The sequence below is a fragment of the Haemaphysalis longicornis genome, unplaced genomic scaffold, assembly GCF_048455015.1.
Source record: "Haemaphysalis longicornis isolate Haplotype H1 unplaced genomic scaffold, Haemaphysalis longicornis Haplotype H1 scaffold_14, whole genome shotgun sequence".
Taxonomy (NCBI): Eukaryota; Metazoa; Arthropoda; class Arachnida; order Ixodida; family Ixodidae; genus Haemaphysalis; species Haemaphysalis longicornis.
The window spans coordinates 33,676,728-33,696,823 of NW_027526245.1; the positions used below are offsets into that span (position 1 = coordinate 33,676,728).

At 51.6% G+C, this 20,096-nt stretch overlaps 1 protein-coding gene across 1 annotated transcript; it reads right to left on the reverse strand.

The window, feature by feature from the left end:
- Nucleotides 1–424: 424 nt before the first annotated feature.
- LOC144165243 (uncharacterized) lies at nt 425–11,727 on the reverse strand. The gene is made up of 3 exons (XM_077695373.1): nt 11,535–11,727; nt 1,620–1,922; nt 425–610 (listed from the first exon to the last, which is right to left on the reverse strand). The coding sequence occupies exons 1-3, from the start codon at nt 11,604–11,606 to the stop codon at nt 464–466; spliced, it is 522 nt and encodes a 173-aa protein (XP_077551499.1). The 5' UTR covers nt 11,607–11,727; the 3' UTR covers nt 425–463.
- Nucleotides 11,728–20,096: the final 8,369 nt, after the last annotated feature.

Consider the following 20,096-nt stretch of genomic DNA (forward strand, 5'->3'; position numbering starts at 1 on the left):
GCTGATACACACCGCCAAATACGTCCGCTTTACCAAGACAACAATCAGTGTAAAGACACGTTACAACCTTATACGACAAAAATGTGTGGCCCGCACTCAGAAGCAGCGTTCAGAACGACTAAAGTAGCAGTAGCGCCCGCCATCAAAAATTATCCGAAACTAAACGGGGCAGTTGGCAAGGGTTAGTACCTCTGAGGTTTTTGAAAAGAGAAAAGTAGAACTCTAGATTTCTTTGCAAGCGCGGTGTCTTGTAGGTGTGGCCGACATCGCGCAGATATTCCCTGTTGTAAAAATGATGGCTCCTGCAAAAGGGCAGTCCCGATAGAGGCGGTAGAGTGGCATTCAAATCAAGGGGATGGAATGAAAGAGTGGGTACTCCTGGACCGAAAGCATACGCTTAGTCGTAAGTTGTTTCAAAGCGCAGTCTTGGTGGCCACCGCTAAATGAACGCGTCCTAGCTCGTTTACCTGGCGGCGTGGAGAATCTTCTTCACGACTTCATGGTTGAGCAAATTCCGCACCGTTGTTTGGTTGTGTGGGTACTTGCCACACACGAACTCGTAGAAATCATCACACGCATCGTGCGACCAGCTTATCGTTTCCGTGAACCACTGCGAGGCGGAGACGCGTGTAGGATAGGGTCAGCCATCAGGGAGCAATGCTCGGATTAGCGCTTTAATCCAGCAACACTTCTGCAGCACAAGTGTGCGGGTGGAGTATAAGTCTAAAATCCCTTTTCGTTAAGCACTTCAACCGCCACCCTTTCAATCATATCTGGAATTGGTGGGGCTGGACTGAACATCCGAATTTGTGGCTTGGCACGACGACGTTACAGGTGGGCTGCGCATCAGTTTCCACCACCTGGCAACGTTTACGTACGCCAAAATCCCCATGTTTCCCTTTTCACCTCCATCGGAAAAAAATCCCGCCGCGGCCGGGAATCGAACCCGCATCCTTACCCACTTCCCCCTAGCCGACAGCTGGCGGCCGCCAAATCCCCCGCTCGCAGAAGTTCCGCGTCGGATCGCGTCATACTCATATCCAATCACTGGCGCTCCCTTCCTCCGGAGAGGAGAAAGGGAGGTTAGCTGGCTCCGCGCGCCCTTTCTTGCCAATTCAGTGCCTCCTGCGCCGTTGGCAGGCCGCGCGTGGTCCGCTCAGCCGAAGTGTGGGCAACCCTGGAAAGACGAGAACGGAAGCTAACCCGTGGACGTGAGCGTTCTCTGCTAGGTAATTCTGAGTTCCGATAATTCGAAAGTAAAGCAAAAGGACAACTGCGGAACACTGAAGGGGTTCGAAAAGGAGGGGCTGGGCGCTTGGTTTGACAGGGATTCCACAAGAGATTGGTTTACGGTTTCACAGGTTGGACAAGCTCTCGGTAGGGGAGAAGTAGCTTAGCTTTTGTAACGTTACTACAAGACGCTATGACGTCACAACAACCTCAATAATAAGTGTGAGGTGAGTCGGCACAGCTTTATTCGTTTTCCCTGATATCGACACTACTTTCTTGAAGTATATGCCAAAGTTGGCGCATATGGTAAATGGACAAAGTGCTCGTTTCAGTTAACCAAGCTTGTAATTTGTCGGCCACTTAAGCGGTATGCGTTTCCAACAACGTACCTTGGAATATTTCATGCAGTCGTCGTCGCAGGGCGATTCCTCGACTTCTGCGGAGAGTGCGATCGTCACAGCTGTCGCCACCACAGCTGCAATGGCGAGCAGCGGGACGCAGATGCACGCGACCGTCTTGCAGTGCAGGCGCTCGGCCCAGTCCTCCAGTTGCTCGGGCATTCGCGCCGCGGGCACTACGGCAGCCACGCGGGCCTGTAGCAGGCGGCCCCGGCTCCTTCCGCTGGGCTGACCAGGGGCGGCTTCCACCCGAAGATGCTCTTCCAAGTCCAGAGGCCGCGGAGGGCGGTTGTACTGCGAGGAATTTTGCAGAAACAGACAACCAGGTCTGTTGGGACCATGGGGGGCCATTGGAACCAGACATTCTTTCAAACGAGACGTCACAAAGTCACCGAGGACGGCTTACAGGGACTTCAGTGAGCGGCGGTTAGCCACGCCAGTAAAGTATACCACGATTCTCCCTCATTATGTCAATTGCTCAACGTTAATTATTACGTTACTGGTGCAATTCTTCCCGTGTTTTTGATCCCGGAAAAAGTAACGCGTCGATACTTCTCGCATAAATTTTGACATGATCACTGGCGAAAAGGGCTCCCGCAACAAGTAGCAACCAATCTGTATTAGATAGGGATCCCCTTCACCGGACGGGTGCCCTAGCAACCACAACTGTTTGTGCTCATTAATGATTTTATCATTCACTTATCGCTGCTCAGCTTAGAGGAGTGAAACTGACTTACACAAAAATTTAGACGATTTCGACGTGAGGTTCCGCATACGCGCAATGCGCAGCACTCTGTGCGGTAGCAAATGCATATTTTTAGTCACGCGTTTTTGAGCATTTTCGGTGTCGTGCCATAATCCAAGGATGTGCATGTTCGTAAAGGTAACAGACGAGAAGAAAGATCTAATTGAGGACGATACCTCCTACTTGAACAAGTCTGCCGAGAACAGCTTTTCTTTTTAAAACGTGTTCCTTTCAGCGAAGCTTGGGAGTAGGCTAGTTGGTGTTTTAACATCTTGAAGTGCAGAGGTGCGCTGCCTGGCACGAAAACGTAGAACAGGGTGAATTACACAAAAACAGACAAGGTGAGGCGCAAACTATCAACTGTTTATTATCATGTGAAAGGAGGTGGTTGTATACGATCGACATGAAAAACGCACACGAAAAAAATTGCCCCCACCTCCCCGAAGGGAATCGTGAGGAAGTGCGAATGCATTTCTTGCGCCGAGAGTACACGGCGTAGTAATTCTGCCATCGCCTTTAGAGGCGCAGTACCGGCGAGGGGGAGCTGTCAGGCGAGGGGAGAGGCGCGCGCCGAGGGTGAGTGCAAACCTAACGGGGGGAGAGGCGCGCCAGCTGCAGAGCATGTGACGTCACGGCGCGAGGAGAGGGGGAGCAGACGCAAAGGCGCCAGCGCGCGGTCACGTGGGAGTGTGACGTCACGGCGCGAGGAGCGGTGCGGGAGCCGGCGCGGGCGCGTGCAGCCACGGCGCGGGAGGCGGAGCGCGCGCGGGTCACGTGGGGTGTGACGTCGCTGCGCCGTTGCTACAGACGCTCCTCTCCGCTCCTCGCGCCGTTGCTAGGGGAGAGGAGGAGGAGCAATGCGGACGGCGGATTCAGGGTCGCTTATAAAGTGCATCGCACTTAAAAAACCCGCCCGCATCTTCCCACGGGGGGAACTCGAGTAAATGCGTCTCAGAGTGGTGGGGGTATCGCGTGAATGTTGCGTAATTGGGTATGGTTTGGGAATGCTTAATTGTTATTTCGTCTTTATAATTCTTATTTATTGAATGAAGGAGAAGCGAAGGCAAGGAGTGTAAAGTTAAAGTCTGTCTTTATTGCTTGGTGCCTTCGTTGTATTGGACGGAGAGGATGACTGCTTTGTTGTCGCTAAAGTGCACTGTCAAGGGGTCTTTGAGGAGCGGTCGTGCGATTGCGTAACTGGTGAAGACGTTGCTTCCATCGCATCTACTTGAGTCAAGCAAAGCGTGAAGTCAAGCGAAAGCCAAGCAAAGACGCCCTTGACTGAATTCCAAACGCGCGCTCCGCCGCTTATATACACTCCGCCCGCGTTCGAGGGAGAGGAGTACGGGGAGACACGCGCATGCGCACACTTCCGTACACAAGTGCGCGAACTTTCCACGCACCCACTACGCCGTTATCACGTGTACACGCCCTGCTGGCGTTAGTGTTGAGCGCGACGCAGCGCACGGGTAGCTACGACGCATGCGGCACAGACGCGCTCCCCCCGGCCCGCCGCAGCTGTTGTTGAGAGCGGCGGAGTGCACGGGTGCACGCGTTCCTCCCGCACCGCCGCACCTGTTGTTGAAAGCGAGGAGGGTACCGGGGAGAGACGCGCACCTGCGCCTCTACGCGACGCGCATGCGCAGTGAGCGTGTGGACGGCGCCGACGCCGAAGTGCGACATCGTGCGACTAAGAAATGCTCCGCATTTAAAACGGAACAATTACACGCAACACGTGACATGATATCTATTCCTTACTTAGGAAACCTATTTAACCCGCCGAGACCCGGATTGAAGGGGCGCTAACGCAATGTCCCTTCACTCCTGACAACATTGCATATGCTTCGTAGATCTCGCGGGTAATCTTGCCTTTGGAGCGGAACAAGATGGTTGTCCCCTCAAAATCGGGTGAACAACTCTTATCGCAACTCTTAACATGCGCGGCCAAATTTCCATTTACTGCCAGTTGCGCGCAAGCATTCTGGTGTTCCCATAATCTGTCGTTGAGACAGCGGCCTGACTGCCCCACGTACGACCTACCACAGGAGAGGGGATCTTGTATACAATAGCTCTGCGCAGTTGACGAACTGGCGCCTGTGCCGTGTGCCACATTCGTGAATGCAACTTCCTGTATCACGCAGGCAATCAGGAAATCGTGCGCGCACACCGTGATGAACAGCCTGAACCGCCAATGCAAAAGGCTGAAAAAGGGTGGTTACCCTGCCCATGTCCTTTATATGTTGCAGATAAAGTGCTGAAGAAGGTTAAAAACGCGAACAGCCCAGAGAAGAACACGCAAAGACCTAAGACTCGACCAGTTGTCATGAACTACATTCACAGGGTTTCGCGCCGGCTAAAGAGAGTGGGCGCCAAGCATAATATTCCGGTGGTATTTTCTGCCCAGTTGAAACTAAAGGGACTGCGCAAAGCTGCAAATTAAAAGACGAAAAAAAGGTTTTGAATGTGGCACATGACACAGGCGCCAGTTCGTCAACTGGGCAGAGGGTATTGTTTACAAGATCCCCCTCTCCTGTGGTAGGTTGTACGTGGGGCAATCAGGCCGCTGTTTCAACGATAGATTACGGGAACATCAGAATTCTTGCGCGCAACTGGCAGTAAATGGAAAGTTGGCCGCGCATGTTAAGAGTTGCGATAAGAGTTGTTCACCCGATTTTGACGGGACAACTGTCTTGTTACGCCCCAAAGACAAGATTACCCGCGAGATCTACGAAGCATATGCAATGTCGTCAGGAGTGGAGGGAGATTGCGTTAGCGCCCCTTCAATCCGGCTTCCGGCGCGTGAAATAGATTTCCTAAGTGAGGAACAGATATGTCACGTGTTGCGTTTCATTGTAATTTTTTCGAATGTGTTTTTGATGTCCATCATAGATAACCGCCCCTTTTCACATCATGATAAACAGTTGATAGTTTGCGCCTCACCTTGTTGGTTTTTATGTAATTTACTCCGTTCTACGTTTTCGTGTCCGGCAGCCCACCTCTGTACTTCAAGGTGTTCCTTTAGAGCACGAGACTCAAAGGTGCAGCCCTAGGGCCGATTTTGATTGCGGCCCCGCCCGCTATTCAGTGTCTTAGCTCTTTTATTAACACGAAAGTGTTTGGTTCCCGGCAACACTAAGATTTCGGTGACGTCATTTCCGTCACGGATATGACACGAGTAGAACGAAGCAAGTGACCTGTAAAGGGTGCACCACTGCACAGAGGGTCTTTATGCAGGGAAGCAACCTTTAGTGCTAAAGAGTACGTTATACTTGGGGTTCGTCATTTTCGGGCTGCATATTTTTGCACGAAATTGCTTGATGCCGGTATACACCAAGATTTCACTGACGCCAGTACACCTTTGCTTAAGTGACCCGCCAGTAGGGCGTTGCTCGCCGAGCACACCCACAACACAACCGCCGACCCGCATATCATGCTCAGCTGCAGATTTCGCTGCACATTTCACTTTCGTGTTTTGCCAATTCGTATGACAGAGGAATCTACAAGTTTTTTTGTTTTTTTTAGATGGAATGCATGAGTGCGCGCATTAATAGCGTAGCCAAGGACGCAGATAGAGTGCTTGAAAACGCATTGATATCGTCTTTAATAGCTTCACGTTACCAGAGCGGACGCCCCTCTTCTGCGCTCTGAGGCCGCTCAACTCAGGCGCCATTACGTTAAGTGCACAATGGTCGCCAGCGACTGCTACTTGTGAATGGAACACTCTACAGAGCGCACAGGGTTCGGCGAGCACGGGGCAGTGGATAGACCCTCCTCGGCGTTTCATGACTGTGCAAACGCGGCTGCACGTCGTTAATGGGAAGATGACGCCTTGACTAGGGTTTTCCTGGCTTAGACGCAAGCGCAAAGGTTTCAGTGCGTATGGCAGTGTTTGTGTCACAATCATCATCATCATCATCATCAGCCTATCTACGCCCACGGCAGGGCAAAGGCCTCTCCCATTATTCTCTAATTACCTCAGCCCTGTGCCAACTGTGACCAATTTATCCCCGCAAACTTCTTAATCTCATCTGTCCATCTAACTTTCTGCCGCCCCCTGCAACGCTTGCCTTCTCTAGGGATCCACTCTGTTACCCTTAATGACCAGCGGTTATCTTGCCTTTGCATTACATGCCCTGCCCACGTCCATTTCTTCTTCTTAACCTCTACTAATATGTCCTTAACACGTGTTTGTTCCCAGACCCACTCCGCTCTCTTCATGCCCCTTAATGTTACACCTATCATTTTACGCTCCATTGCCCGCTGAGTCGTTCTCAATTTAAGTTGAACCCTCTTATTGAGCCTCCAAGTTTCTGCCCCGTAGGTGAGTACCGGTAAGATGCAGCTGTCATACACTTTCTTCTTCAGCGACAATGGACAATTCATTATCTGAGAATGCCGGCCATATGCACCCCACCCCATTCTGATCCTCCTAATTATCTCTGCCTCATGGTTGGGATCTGGGGTCACAACTTGGCCTAAGTAGATATATTCGCTTGCCACTTCCACTGCCTCGCCACCTATCTCAAACCGCTGTGCTGTCTCAAGTGTTTGTGTATAATACAGAAAATTTTCACGCCCAAACGGTTTTATCTCCGTGGGCGGTAGGTCGTATTTAAACACCGGGACAACCGTTTTCCAACGCTTCGCGCTAGAAGGTTTCATCTGCGTGGATAAAAACGCGTACTAAAAGGGCATTCGTGTTTGAACGTGTCGCGGTAGAACGCTTCGTGGTTCAAAGACACGAGAATTTTACAGCAAAGCTGTACAACTATACCCCCAACGGTTCCATCACCGCGGGGAAAAACGCCAAGGCGCACAGGACTAAGACGCCGAGCGCTGAGCATTGAAACCGCAGTATGGATGGTAAGGCGCCTGCAAACAATGCGACCCCCCCCCTTCATCATGTGTTTGGTAAAGGTTATGTTTGCAGATTATCTTTGAAGGCTAGTCAGGATGTAGTGACAATAGCGGAGCACAAGCGACAAGCCCGCCGAGACGACGAGAAACATTCCATACCATCCTCCATCACCATTTGAAGTGGTTTACAACAGCTTTTCTGGACATCAACTTTCGCAAGGCGGGATGACGACCAATTATTTGTTTTGCTGTTCGCCTTTGTGTCAGACACTTTTACTGCGGTTTAGAGGTGGCGAAAACGGCGCGGCCGCACGTCGCACTCTGGGTTCTGGCGATAACACGCGACCACGTGACTTTAGAGGTATGTCACAGCGTTATTTATTTCGAATGCACCGTTAACTGATATTGTACCCCCTCCCCCCGCCTTTCTTTCAACCTTCTTCGCTGTTCCGGGCCTTGCGGAACTAAATTTCCTGACTGCGGCCACCTAACTGGTGTGAGTTTGGGACCGATGCTTTAGACGTTCACCAATCATTTTCATTTTGCAATAAAGATTTTCTTAGTATACTCCGAAGCTCACCATTTTTCAACAGGATTTAGTATCGCACAGAAAAGAACGACATTTATTTCTTTATATTTTGGGGTAATACTACGTTTCCTCAGGGAATCTGTGTTAAGCTGCAGTTCCTTAGCTCTTACGAAAGGTTTAACACTCCACTAACAGGCACACGCCAACAGTATGAACTAGAAATTGTGTTTGAACTTCAGTTGAAATGCGAAACGATTTATAAACCTCGTAGGTCGATAATCTAATTCCGGGCCGAACATATTGCCTTTAAAATCAAATCATGTAAATGAAGCATTCAACAAAGAAACGTATACCTAGACACGGCCGCCTAAAGCCAGCTGAAATGCGGCGTGGTTTATGAATATCAGCAACACATACATGTTACCGACGTCGATACTTTCCGGATAAGGACGTGGCATAACGTCGTAAAGATTCTGCATAACAACAAGCTAAAAGAGACCATTTCGCGTCGACCTCTTCGATACACCGCCTGATATCTCGAAGTAGGACGCGCGATCAGTGCGACCTCGGGAAAATTTAATTGAATTGAAGAAACGTTACTACAAGAGAGATACTCTATGGCTGAAAGACCAGAGGGGGATACTAGGACCTCAACATAACTGAAAAAAGTGCACAAAGGACAAATGATGTTCATTACGCTGAGAGGACACGTTCGACGATCCAGCGCCAGCACTTTTACATTTACTTCATTGTAGGTGTGTTATTTGGGCGTGGTTATTTTGTGTAACCACGGTTTAACGTAGAAGTACTATATCTTTCCTGGCCTTATATAGAGGTACACTTGTTTACTCAGGTCTCCGGTCACATGCAACGCGTTCAACCATTACCTTTTGAATAAGCAATAATTCCTTTGTTCAAAGATTTCTGCGAAGAAACAGCATGAAACATCTTCACCTGACTTTTACTCTCGTACGCAGTGTTAAAATACAGCCAATTAAAACGTTTCATTTTGGCAAGTTAACAACCAGAAGAACCACAAAAACTGCTGCATTTACCCCTATTGCGACGCTGCAGAATCAATCCTTCCGTTCACACTTGGTTAGGAGTTGATGCTATTTTGTCAAGAAGCTTCGCGAGACATTTTACAGTTTTGATCTTCAGCGCGAGACTTCCCGCCGAATGTCCGGTTGTTCAGAGGAAAAAAAAACGGGTCGCTTCAATGTGAAAAAAGCGTACATGAGAGCCTAGCCTTGGTGGAGTTCATGCAGACCCCTTCTTTCGTTTCAAAGTGGACCACCTTGAAATACGCGCCCAAACACCGTTACGCACGTTTGCGAAACTACCGCATCGCATCACTCTTCGGCAACATCAGGGCATCAGCCCCCGCTCGGGCTAAGCGGTCTGCATGTGCGATGCAGGCCAAACTGGTTTTCAACGCTTCGCAAACGGCGTGTCAGGCTTCAATGGTTTTACGCATTTGGACGGCGGTTGTTCCTGCCATGTTAGCGTTCTGATAAAACCCAGGTACGTCGCCCTAGAGGCCTGATATGATGCATTCGTATACCATATTTCTGTAACTAGGCGTATAATGTGCGACAATAGGTAAGTATCTTCGGTTTTTGGCGGTGTCTATTATCTCGGCAACCGTGAGAATTACCGTCAGAATTTCTCACGGCAGTCGCCTCTCATTAGGTAAGCTCGCTGCGCGGAGATTCTGTGGAATAAATATTCCCTAAAAGGGCGTGTTTGCAGCTACCCCTTTAGCGCTGTGGTAAAGTACTTGGTTTTACACGAGAGGGTTAAGGTTTGAGTGCGACATTGCGATGTTTTTTTTAGCTTTCAGAATTTTCCAGTCATCATGATTTTGATACTTTTTTAACTCTGGTTTTTACTGTACCAAGAGATCGACGCAGAGGACTTCCAAAAAGGGTTGAATTACGTTTATTATTGGTTGTGTTCTGTCCCGTTGGGCTAGGTTGGATTGCGTTTGTTGCAGTTGTGCTGGATTTGGGTAGGTTATGACGCGTTCGGGTAGGTTACGCTAGGTTCGGTGAGGTTGTGTTAGGTTAGGTTACGTTGGCACGTAATATTATGCAGCGAATTTTAGACCAGCTAGCTTTTATGAAAACTGCCGTGAGAATTTGTCGGATCTAATTCTCACGGCTGCCGTGAGATTAGACGCAGCCTCGGTTTTATGTACGGAGTAACTTAAGGCCGCACAATGTCCGCCCTCGTCCGTCCGCATAGCGTTTACAATCGCAGAAAATCACACAGGCACCGGCTGGATTCGAGCCTGTGTCCGGTAGACCAGACAGAATTAGTGTCAATCGTCTTACCCATTGGGCTACGACCGTGAGTTAGTACCCGAGAGTCAAACGGCTTACTCCCTCGCCTGTAACAGTACGGAGCACCTTAGGACCTCCCAATGTCCGTCCGAGTCTACCCGTGCGCCCACCACCATCAAGCGAAAATCAAACGAAATTCGATTTTGACCGTGAGTTGCAGTTTCATTTGGGGAAAAACCAAGGTGGAACTCACGGCTCCAGTCGAATAACGGTAGGGGTGCAAATCGGATGTCACTCGGGGCGCAACTTGGATAACATTTCGAGGCCCAGTACTCCGCACCCTCGCCATCATCGACGGAGTGGAGATGCTGCCATTTTAGATGCGACTGCATCTCATTCCCTCGCATTGTCCCTCCATACAGTGTTGTACGTCCACACCCCTCCCCTATTCGCCTCGCCGCGCGAGCTGCGCTCTCCGCCGCTCCCCCCTCTCCTCTCCGATAGCGAACACTCTCTCGCGAGGGGCATTGGATTAGATTTGATGGGGTTGGCTTGGCTTGGCTTGGATTTGGATTGGATTGGATTACAGTGGATTGTGTTGGATTGTGTTGCGTCATAGTCGCGCCACGTTGTGTCATAGCCGCGGTCGTTCCAGCACCGGCGTTCCGATTTCCATCAATGCGTTTAATGGAGCCTAACAATTCTGCTATCGCCCGCGCAACCGTAACAAGCACCGATCACTGTGATAACAGGCATGCAAGCACCACTGAATACAAGGCTGCGAAGCGGCGTGAACGTGATGCTGAACGCAAACGATTGCAGCGAGCAGCCGATTCCGAACTTCGTAAACGTGAACCTTAAGTAAACCCCCAAGATGCGTCGCATCTCCACAGGGTTCCAATCGTGGGAAGGTGGGGTAATTTTTTTTATTTGACGCCTGGCTGCCTAAGCCGTTCCATGCCCCACTTCCTGCTCCAACAAGCTGAAAACTTCAGCGTCACTTTCCCTTGCGTAATCCAGCTCTTCCTATCACATCGATTCGAAGAAACCATACCTTGGTAAAACGGTCAGACGGAAGACACAAGCAGGCCAGAAAACCCAATGAAAGGCCGAGAATATCAACAACATTGAAATAGGCACGAGCACACGACAGTTCCGGGGAAACAGTTAATTAAATTCGGCTTCTCCTCTGCCTGTTACGTGCACTCAGATACGCCTAAATGGAGCAAATACCAACCAGTCCTGCCACATGGCATTACGCCCTTGCAGAACCATCACCAAATCTTTGCGTTCTCTGAAGTGCTTCTCTCACAACAGGTCACTGCGGCGCGATTTCAGACTTATATATCATGCGAAGGCGTCCGATCTAATTACAGCTACACTTCTAAAGCCCGATAAGCCTTTTGAGTTCTCAGAGAAGGCTACGAAGTCGTGCGACACAGGGCGCACTTCCATGTTCGAAATACGCGCCCAAAAAGGGACGCCCTCACCTGCGGCTTGACTTTTTTGACCGTCTTGCGGAACTTGTGCAGGTAGTGCATGCCTGGTTGCTGGTGGGCCATCGCGAAGGTTGGGCAGAACGGAGCACCTCTGGGTTCCGAGAAAGGATTGAGCTTGTGGCCACGCGATGCTCCGTGCTCGCGCTGCGTGCCGGTGATGTAGCGAACGCCTGTACTACTGGTGATTGACCTTTGCTGCTTGGCCGGCTGCATTTCAAGTTAAAGTTGGTTCATAAATAATAAAAATTGGGAGCCCTTTCGCTTTGTGAAGGTGGTGAAGGTAAAAGGCGAAGCTTTTTCGCACACGACAATGAGGTGACCCACAAATCCGGCGAAACGTACGAGAAAATTTCTTTTGTTTTTTAGCGTAGACGGCGGTCGATACGGAAACAGAGATACGTACACGCACACACCATCATTATGACCGCACTTATTATGAAAATGGTGCGTAATGATAAGCAAGCTACTGAAACGGCATATCGAATCCATGGGACATATAAGTTTGAGCTACAGAGCATGTTTTGAACGGCATGCGACTTCCGTGGTGACTCCGAGATGATAGCACGGGAGAGTATGTTTTCGGGTTGTCCCGGAGCATCACATATCTTAAAATGATTTCCATTAGCACACACACCATAACTCGTGTTGTTTTTGTTGTTACTCCTCATTTTGGAACACACCCACTTGGGGGATTGGCCAGGAATCGGGAACTTTGACGGGGTACTGCGCCCGATGCACAAAAGTCTGATTTGTGCGCAAAACATGTGTATGACAAAATATTGGCCGCGTATCTGCTCCTTTCGTTTCAAGTGCCGACGAAAGACAATAATCTACTGGCACCCGTGGCAACTAAATTCTTCCGTTGTCTTTCCCGCTCACCTGTCATGCTGTTCCATTACGTCGCGATCCTCCCAAGATAACGCGCTAGGGGTTTGCTCAAGTCAATTTAAATTTGCCGCGTTCCACGGCTCCAACTAGGGTGCCTCGGTGTCAGCGCTGCCGGACGGCGGAAACGCGCGTTAATCGGGGCACCCTACTACAACGTTTATAGAATCACGTTGCCCTACTCCACGAGCGTTTCAAGCGGGGCGTGGAAACCACCTAATGGAACGTTTCGTTGCTTTTGCCGTTTTATTTTTCAATGCCACCAGGTAGCACGCGTAATAGCAGGTGACGGTTTCTGCAGTTGATGTAGTACTTTATTTGCTATCGCAAAAAGCAACCATCCGTGAATTTTTTATAAAAGAACACTGCAAATATCACTCGCGTACAGGGCTCCTGCGCTGCCCAGGGGCGCTGCGAATCCGACTTCCGGGTAGTACTTCCGGGTAGTACAATGCAGCGGGGGTCCCTTGAGATCCCGTGTTGATAGAAGCAAAATGAGCTCGATAGTCCCGATTGTTTTGCGACATGGTGTCCAACCCATCCCCTATGCGTCCGATCTCTTCCCGCGATCAACTTGGCTTTAGAAGAAAAACAAATTACACCTATCTCTCCGAAGGGCACCATGAGTAGGATGCGGAGCGTCATGGGGGTTCCGTTTGCGTTTCCGTGACGTTGGTTAGCCAAATTTGGTGGAAATGCTCATATATCCTACTCGTGGTTCCCTTCGGGGAGATGGGTGTAATTTTCCCTATTGCATGTGTATATACGCGAGTGAGACGAGATTGAAGTGATATCTAAAGCTCTGTTAGTGTTTGCGCTGATGCTCTCACTTAATTGCGTCAGCACACTCACTGACGGGGCTGTTGCTTCCATTCTACTTCGTCTGAAGAATCACGGAGTCAAGCGCAAGCATAACCGGAGTCAAGCGAAACATGCGGCCAATCCCTAGGCGAATCCCTAGGGCATCCTGCCGAAATCATCATCAGAAGTGCTGCGGACGGGGCGACAGCAACGTACACGCCCTCCTCTTCGCAGCTTTGTCTTCTTCTTCGTCTTCAGCGGTTCCCCTATGGGAAGATGACGACGGGGCGCATGCGCAGGTGGTGTGCAGACGCCGGACCACCGCCGAGGCCGCGGGACATACCCCCGAACATAAGGTTGTCTTCTTCCCCATCTTCGTCTTCAGCGGTCCCCCTATGGCAAGATGACGACGGGGGCGCATGCGCAGGTGGTGTGCGGATGCCGGACCACCGCCGACGCCGTGGGACATACCCCCGAGCATAAGGTTGTCTTCTTCTCCATCTTCGTCTTCAGCGGTTCCCCTATGGGAAGATGACGACGGCTGCGCCTGCGCAGGTGGTGTGCGGATGCCGGACCACCGCCGAGGCCGCGGGACATACCCGCGAGCATAAGGTTGTCTCCTTCTCCATCTTCGTCTTCAGCGGTTCCCCTATGGGAAGATGACGACGGGGGTGCATGCGCAGGTGGTGTGCGGATGTCGGACCACCGCCGACGCCGTGGGACATACCCCCGAGCATAAGGTTGTCTTTGTCGCGGAAGCTACCGCGAGTCACGGCCCAGAGCCCTAGACGGAGCGATACGTGTTTCTTTATTGCCTGTCCTCGAACAACTACCCATGATGATAATGCGGCGCGTGCCCCTGCCCGCTTTCCCCTCTTCTTCATTTGCAACATCTTCCCGCGCGCCCAAGATGGTCAGTCGGCGAGTTCAAAAACGTGCAGTTATTACACAGGAAGATTGCACATGAAACTTCTCATGTGGCGGTAACACTTGGCGAAGTCCCCATTGCAATTGAAGAGCCTTGTCGCCCAGGATCACGATTGCGATGGCGTTCAACTCCATCGTCGGTATTCGACGTGTGACTTCCTTTGCTTGGGGATGGAGTCGACAGCGTGCAAACCTTCCGGTTACAGGCCAGCGTATGAGGTTTCCTGCAGCCACCCGAAACCTGACGTTCCGGCTCCGCAGACACAAATGGCGGTGCACACTGTTTGGCCTTGGTTTGCTTTGAGAAATGGCTGATGCGCTCTACGCTCTGCCTGTTGGTTTCTTCGCTGCTGCTGCCCAAGCTAAGTTTCTGCCGTTTCTCCACATGCGTATGTTTACGGTTGGCTGAACACGCATTGGGCGTTCGGTTTGTCTCCGTCTCCCCCTTTGATGGACTTCCAAAACTGACCCGTCTCGAGCATGCCTTTACGGTGCCCTCTTTCGATTACGCGCTCGGGTTCGACGTCGGATCCTTAGGTGCGTATTCTTTCGGGGCCATTTCGGGGGATCGATTTTTCTTGAGTCCTCGTGTGGATTGATAAGTGGGCATCTTCTGGGCAGGTTCTTCCTTCGGTGTTTGCTCGCTAGAGCTATCCTTTCCTTCCGCCCCGTTCTCCATCATCACGTCTTCAATTACTTTGCATTTGGTGCTGAATCCTTTACAAGTGCTCGGGTAGGCATTAGACGACTCGGGTTCATGCGATGAACTGGAACAGCAGTTCCGCCGTCGCCACACAGCACGTGCGTCAAATTTTAAACGCCGTCGTGTGCCACCCGAGAGGACCATGGCGCTAGTAAATCTACAAGCCGTAGATCTGAGTGCTCCTTGAATTGTCCAACCTAGAGCCGTTTCTGCAGCTGTGAGATCTGCATTGATTCGGTCTATTTTGCCTGTGGCCACCTTCCAGTAGGCGTCCGATCCAACCAGTATGCCGATTTCATTTGCCTTCCATGTGTTAGGGTGGAAGGCGTCGGCGATGTCGTACCGCCTTTCATCCAGGATGATTGAAGACGCGCTGTCCAGCTGCGGCCTGGTCACGGAGCAAATCTCAGGGACCTCCAAGGCTTCCAAAGTGACCCGATCTCCACGAGCTTGTCCACGCAGCGTCACCTCTACTCGCCGGCAGCGTAATATCTGGTGAGCCCTTGTCCTGCCGAACGTTACCAACGCTAGCTCTTCTGTGTCGAGAACAGTGCATTTAAGGGCCTTAAACAGATCCTGACGAATGAACGTCCGCTGGCTTCCGGTATCCAGAAGTACTCGCACCAAACGTCGTCGAGCACCCTCTGCCCAGGCTCGAGCCGTCGGCAGCAGAACTGACGTTGCTCCGGAGTGCCCGCTCGAAGCCGTCACCACAGTTGGGGGTGCACCTTGTCCAGCCTCTACCTGCGGCGTTCGTCTGGGCGTGGTGTGGTCAGACGGCCGGAGCACGTCACACAGCACGGTGAGGTGACGCCCGTTGCAGGTACTGCAGGTTAGGTTGCGCGCCGCTCTGCATTGACGAGCCACATGGTTGCGTCTGCCGCACCGGAAGCAGCAGCGAGCGTTGCGAAATCGTGCCAGATTCTCGGCCGCCGACTGGCTGACCCGGCAGTCCGCCACCTTGTGACCGCGGCTGTCGCATAAGGGACACGCCGGTGTGGCTGGGGACTCGGTCTCCGCGGTCAATGCCAGTGCTGAGGGAACGGGTGTCTCCGATTGTCCTGGGGGGTTCAAGTCGGCGTTCTGGACGGACCGACGAGCTGCGGTTGATAGAGGCTGCCCTTGCTTCCCTTCCTCGCAAATCTCAATTTGGATCCTCAAGAACTCCAGTAGTCGCTTCACCTGGCAACCTTGTCCTTGACTTATTGCAGATTCCATCGCGAATCCAGCAGTCGACCCTTGGCCCAATTCCTTAGCCCTCTGCCGGTACATCAAGGTTATGTCATCGGGCAGGCATCGCAGGAGCACGCGGTTGAGAACCACGGCATACTGCTCTTGCGGAACTCCCAGGGCTTCCAGGGCGCTGACGCGGAAATGTACCTTGTCGTACAACTCGCGGAGCCTGTCGATATTCGTCGAGCTACGTATCGGTGTGAATGCCAGCAGTTGATCGATATGCTCGTTAATGAGCAACTCTGGACGGCAAAGCGTTGAACGAGGGCGCTCACCGCAACGTCGTAGTTTGCTTCCGAGAGTCGGATGCCCTCGATGGCTCGCCTGGCATCACCGATCAAGTACGTCAGCAGGTACTTGAATTTCTCGATTTTTGTCAGCTCGACGTTGTCATGAATGGTCATGCTGTAGTGATCCCAAAAGGGTTGCCACTCGTGCAGAATTCCCGAAAACGCTGGAATCTGAAGTTTCGGAAGGGCGACTGTCCGATGCCGTGACGCAGGCACGATGCGTGATGACGTACCCGTCAGATCATGGGCTGAAGCAGCTGCTGTCCCGCCTTTGCTGGCTACGGGAGCGTTCGGCTGGGCATTTCTCAGAAGAATCCGTGCCCGAGAGGCGGCGTACGAAACCTTGCGGTTGTACTCTGCCGCTCCCGTGAGCTCTTGCTCCAGCGCGTCATCATCCGTTGCCTCGGCGATCTTCCCGTTGAGCGCTGTGAGCTCAGCGTCTTGCTGCACGATGTAGTCGATGTGGGAGCTAAGGGTCGCCGCGTCGGGAGAGGGCTGCTGCAGCAGGTCGTTCAGCTGGTTGAGAGCTCGCGTGACGCCGCTTCTGACAACGCCACGAGTCTTTCGAAGGCGGTCGATCGACGAAGCCATGCGGAGACGCTCCGAAGGGCGATTTCCCGGGTTGATCGGCACCAAAAATGTTGCGGAAGCTACCGCGAGTCACGGCCCAGAGCCCTAGACGGAGCGATACGTGTTTCTTTATTGCCTGTCCTCGAAAACCTACACATGATGATAATGCGCCACGTGCCCCTGCCCGCTCTCCCCTCTTCTTCATTTGCAACAGCCTTCTTCTCCATCTTCGTCTTCAGCGGTTCCCCTATGGGAAGATGACGACGGGGGCGCATGCGCAGGTGGTGTGCGGATGCCGGACCACCGCCGAGGCCGCGGGACATACCCCCGACCATAAGGTTGTCTTCTTCTCCATCTTCGTCTTCAGCGGTTCCCCTATGGGAAGATGACGACAGGGGCGCATGCGCAGGTGGTGTGCGGATGCCGGACCACCGCCGAGGTCGCGGGACATACCCCCGAGCATAAGGTTGTCTTCTTCTCCATCTTCGTCTTCAGCGATTCCCCTATGGGAAAATGACGACGGGGGCGCATGCGCAGGTGGTGTGCGGACGCCGGACCACCGCCGAGGCCGCGGGACATACCCCCGAGCATTAGGTTGTCTTCTTCTCCATCTTCGTCTTCAGCGGTTTCCCTATGGGAAGATGACGACGGGGGCGCATGCGCAGGTGGTGTGCGGACGCCGGACCACCACCGAGGCCGCGGGACATACCCCCGAGCATAAGGTTGTCTTCTTCTCCATCTTCGTCTTCAGCGGTTTCCCTATGGGAAGATGACGACGGGGGCGCATGCGCAGGTGGTGTGCGGACGCCGGACCACCGCCGAGGCCGCGGGACATACCCCCGAGCATAAGGTTGTCTTCTTCTCCATCTTCGTCTTCAGCGGTTCCCCTATGGGAATGTGACGACGGGGGCGCATGCGCAGGTGGTGTGCGGATGCCGCACCACCGCCGACGCCGTGGGACATACCCCCGAGCATAAGACGCTCCGCATCTAAAAAGCTTTGCAGCGTTGAGTACGTTTACAGCGTCGAGAAATGTTCTGGGACGGTGACGGCGCTCTGCCACTTGCAGGCTACCGATCGACAGTCGCATGAAGGGAAATTTGAAGTGAAAGCTTCTTGTTCAAACTAATACACTTGGTGACAAGGACGCTTCGACAGAAGGCCATCAAAAAAAAAGAAGTAACGGAATGGGCCATAATCGTCCGTAAAAGTTTGCGAGTTCGGCGGACTGCAGGCTCGTCTGCAGCGGTGCCCTGCGCTTTTGCGTACATGCATGCGCACTATGCGTGTACTTTCATTAAACACTGCTGGTTTGCGTTGCCTTTGCGACTATGCATGGCGAAGCGCTAGCTTGCCGTTTCACTGCATGGCTCAGTGACAAAATGCAGCGAGCGTCAGAAGCGTGAAATCTGTTTTGTGATTCCGAAAGTTGTGGCCGTAAAACCACGGCCGCTCGATGGAAACAAGGTCGTGGTAAAACATAGTGGTCTGGCGAACTGAGTGGGCGTCCTGTTTCCATGTTTGCTCTCACTTTATTTAATTACGACCTTGCATCATATATCCACAGTTCGCACTTAACAAACTGGAATAAGGGTCGGCAACGTATTCAAGTGTAGTGCCGAGTTGCATGGGTCGACACGCAGGAGGAGGGGTGGATGGCAAACCAGGTGGGAGGGGGAGGCGGGCTTTGAAGGCAACGAGAAACAATTGAGCGGATTGCCAATAATATTTGACAATAATCTGGCAAAGTGTGAATAGAGGGAACAATGCAGCTGCAAGCGATCAATTTTTCGTCTTTGTCTTACAGTCAAACACTATTTAAGGTCAAAACTGGCGTGTCGGCGTTCAGAGGAGGAGCAGGGGAGGTGCTGACAACGTGCTGGGGGACGCACAATGCCGCCCCGCGGGACACATTCGGCCCATTGGCAGTACGTTGACGAGCCCTATAGCCAACACAGTCAGTGATGATCGTATGTATATATTCGGGGCCGCACGTCGTGTATGTGGCTGCGTTATGTTATGTAAATATAGAATTACACATCTCCGCAATTAAGGACGTGCGATTTGGAGCTTGTTTTGCGTCCTATAATTGTGCTTATTTTTGTTCATTTGACTCGATTGCCTCACCTACTCGCTAGTATACATGTACCCTGCCGTTCGTGAATCGTATGGCGTAAAATGTTAAGCAAGAATCATTCAGTTTCCGAAAATACGAAAAAAATTTCCACTCGTTTTCAAGGCGGTGCCAGGCCAGCAGTGTCAGCTGAGTAGGCTGCGCTTCTCGCGTCGTCTTCCATATGCTTCCGCTGAAGCAACAATTTATAGGTACCTCAGTATATTGGATGAGCAGCATTCTGTGTTTATGGCATACTTGCGAACTGCTTCTTCATCAACGGTACGCAAGAAGAAAGAACGATAAGGACCGTCAGGAAGTTAGACCACCCGACTTGGGGATCGCTAAGATCGCGACAGCTCGCTCAAAAGAAAGCCTATAAATCGGCTTGTTGTAGCGGGTATATTTTGTTTATGGCATGTCATTCAGTATGCATTCACTTAAACGCCCCACAATGTGATTAAATTAAGTAGAATCAACTTTCGCTCTGGCTTGTAATTGAAAACACATAGAGGGCGGTGAGGGTCGTCTGCTTTTGTACCACACAGAGGCGTCGGCCGCGAGGGGCGCTGCATGTCGCCAAAACTCCAGCGCAGGAGCCCTATTGATTTTCTCCCTTATCTTTGCATAATGTCTTGTTCTTGTTCAATAATGTTGAAAAGTATTAACATTCAAACCGGACTTTGGCCGGGTGGCTGAATCGAGTCACAGACACAGACAGATAATACAGACAGACCAAAATTTCTGCGTTGAAGTAGCCCAAGAAGGACTATCGTCTTTTAGTAGGGTGCACGAAAAAACATAAAATTTTGGCATTATTAAAAGTCGACCTACACCTGACGCTTCAGAGACACGGGGAGCATCCGGAATCTTTGTTCTTAGACATAAAAAAATACATGGGACGCCGGCCATATAAGCTTCGCTCGTTATTGTGTGTAAAAGACTAGTTGAGGTGCTTGCCCACTTCGACTTTTGAAAATTTGCTTTTTTTCTAGAACGACCCTCGCAAGGCGAATAGACGCAGCGGTCTG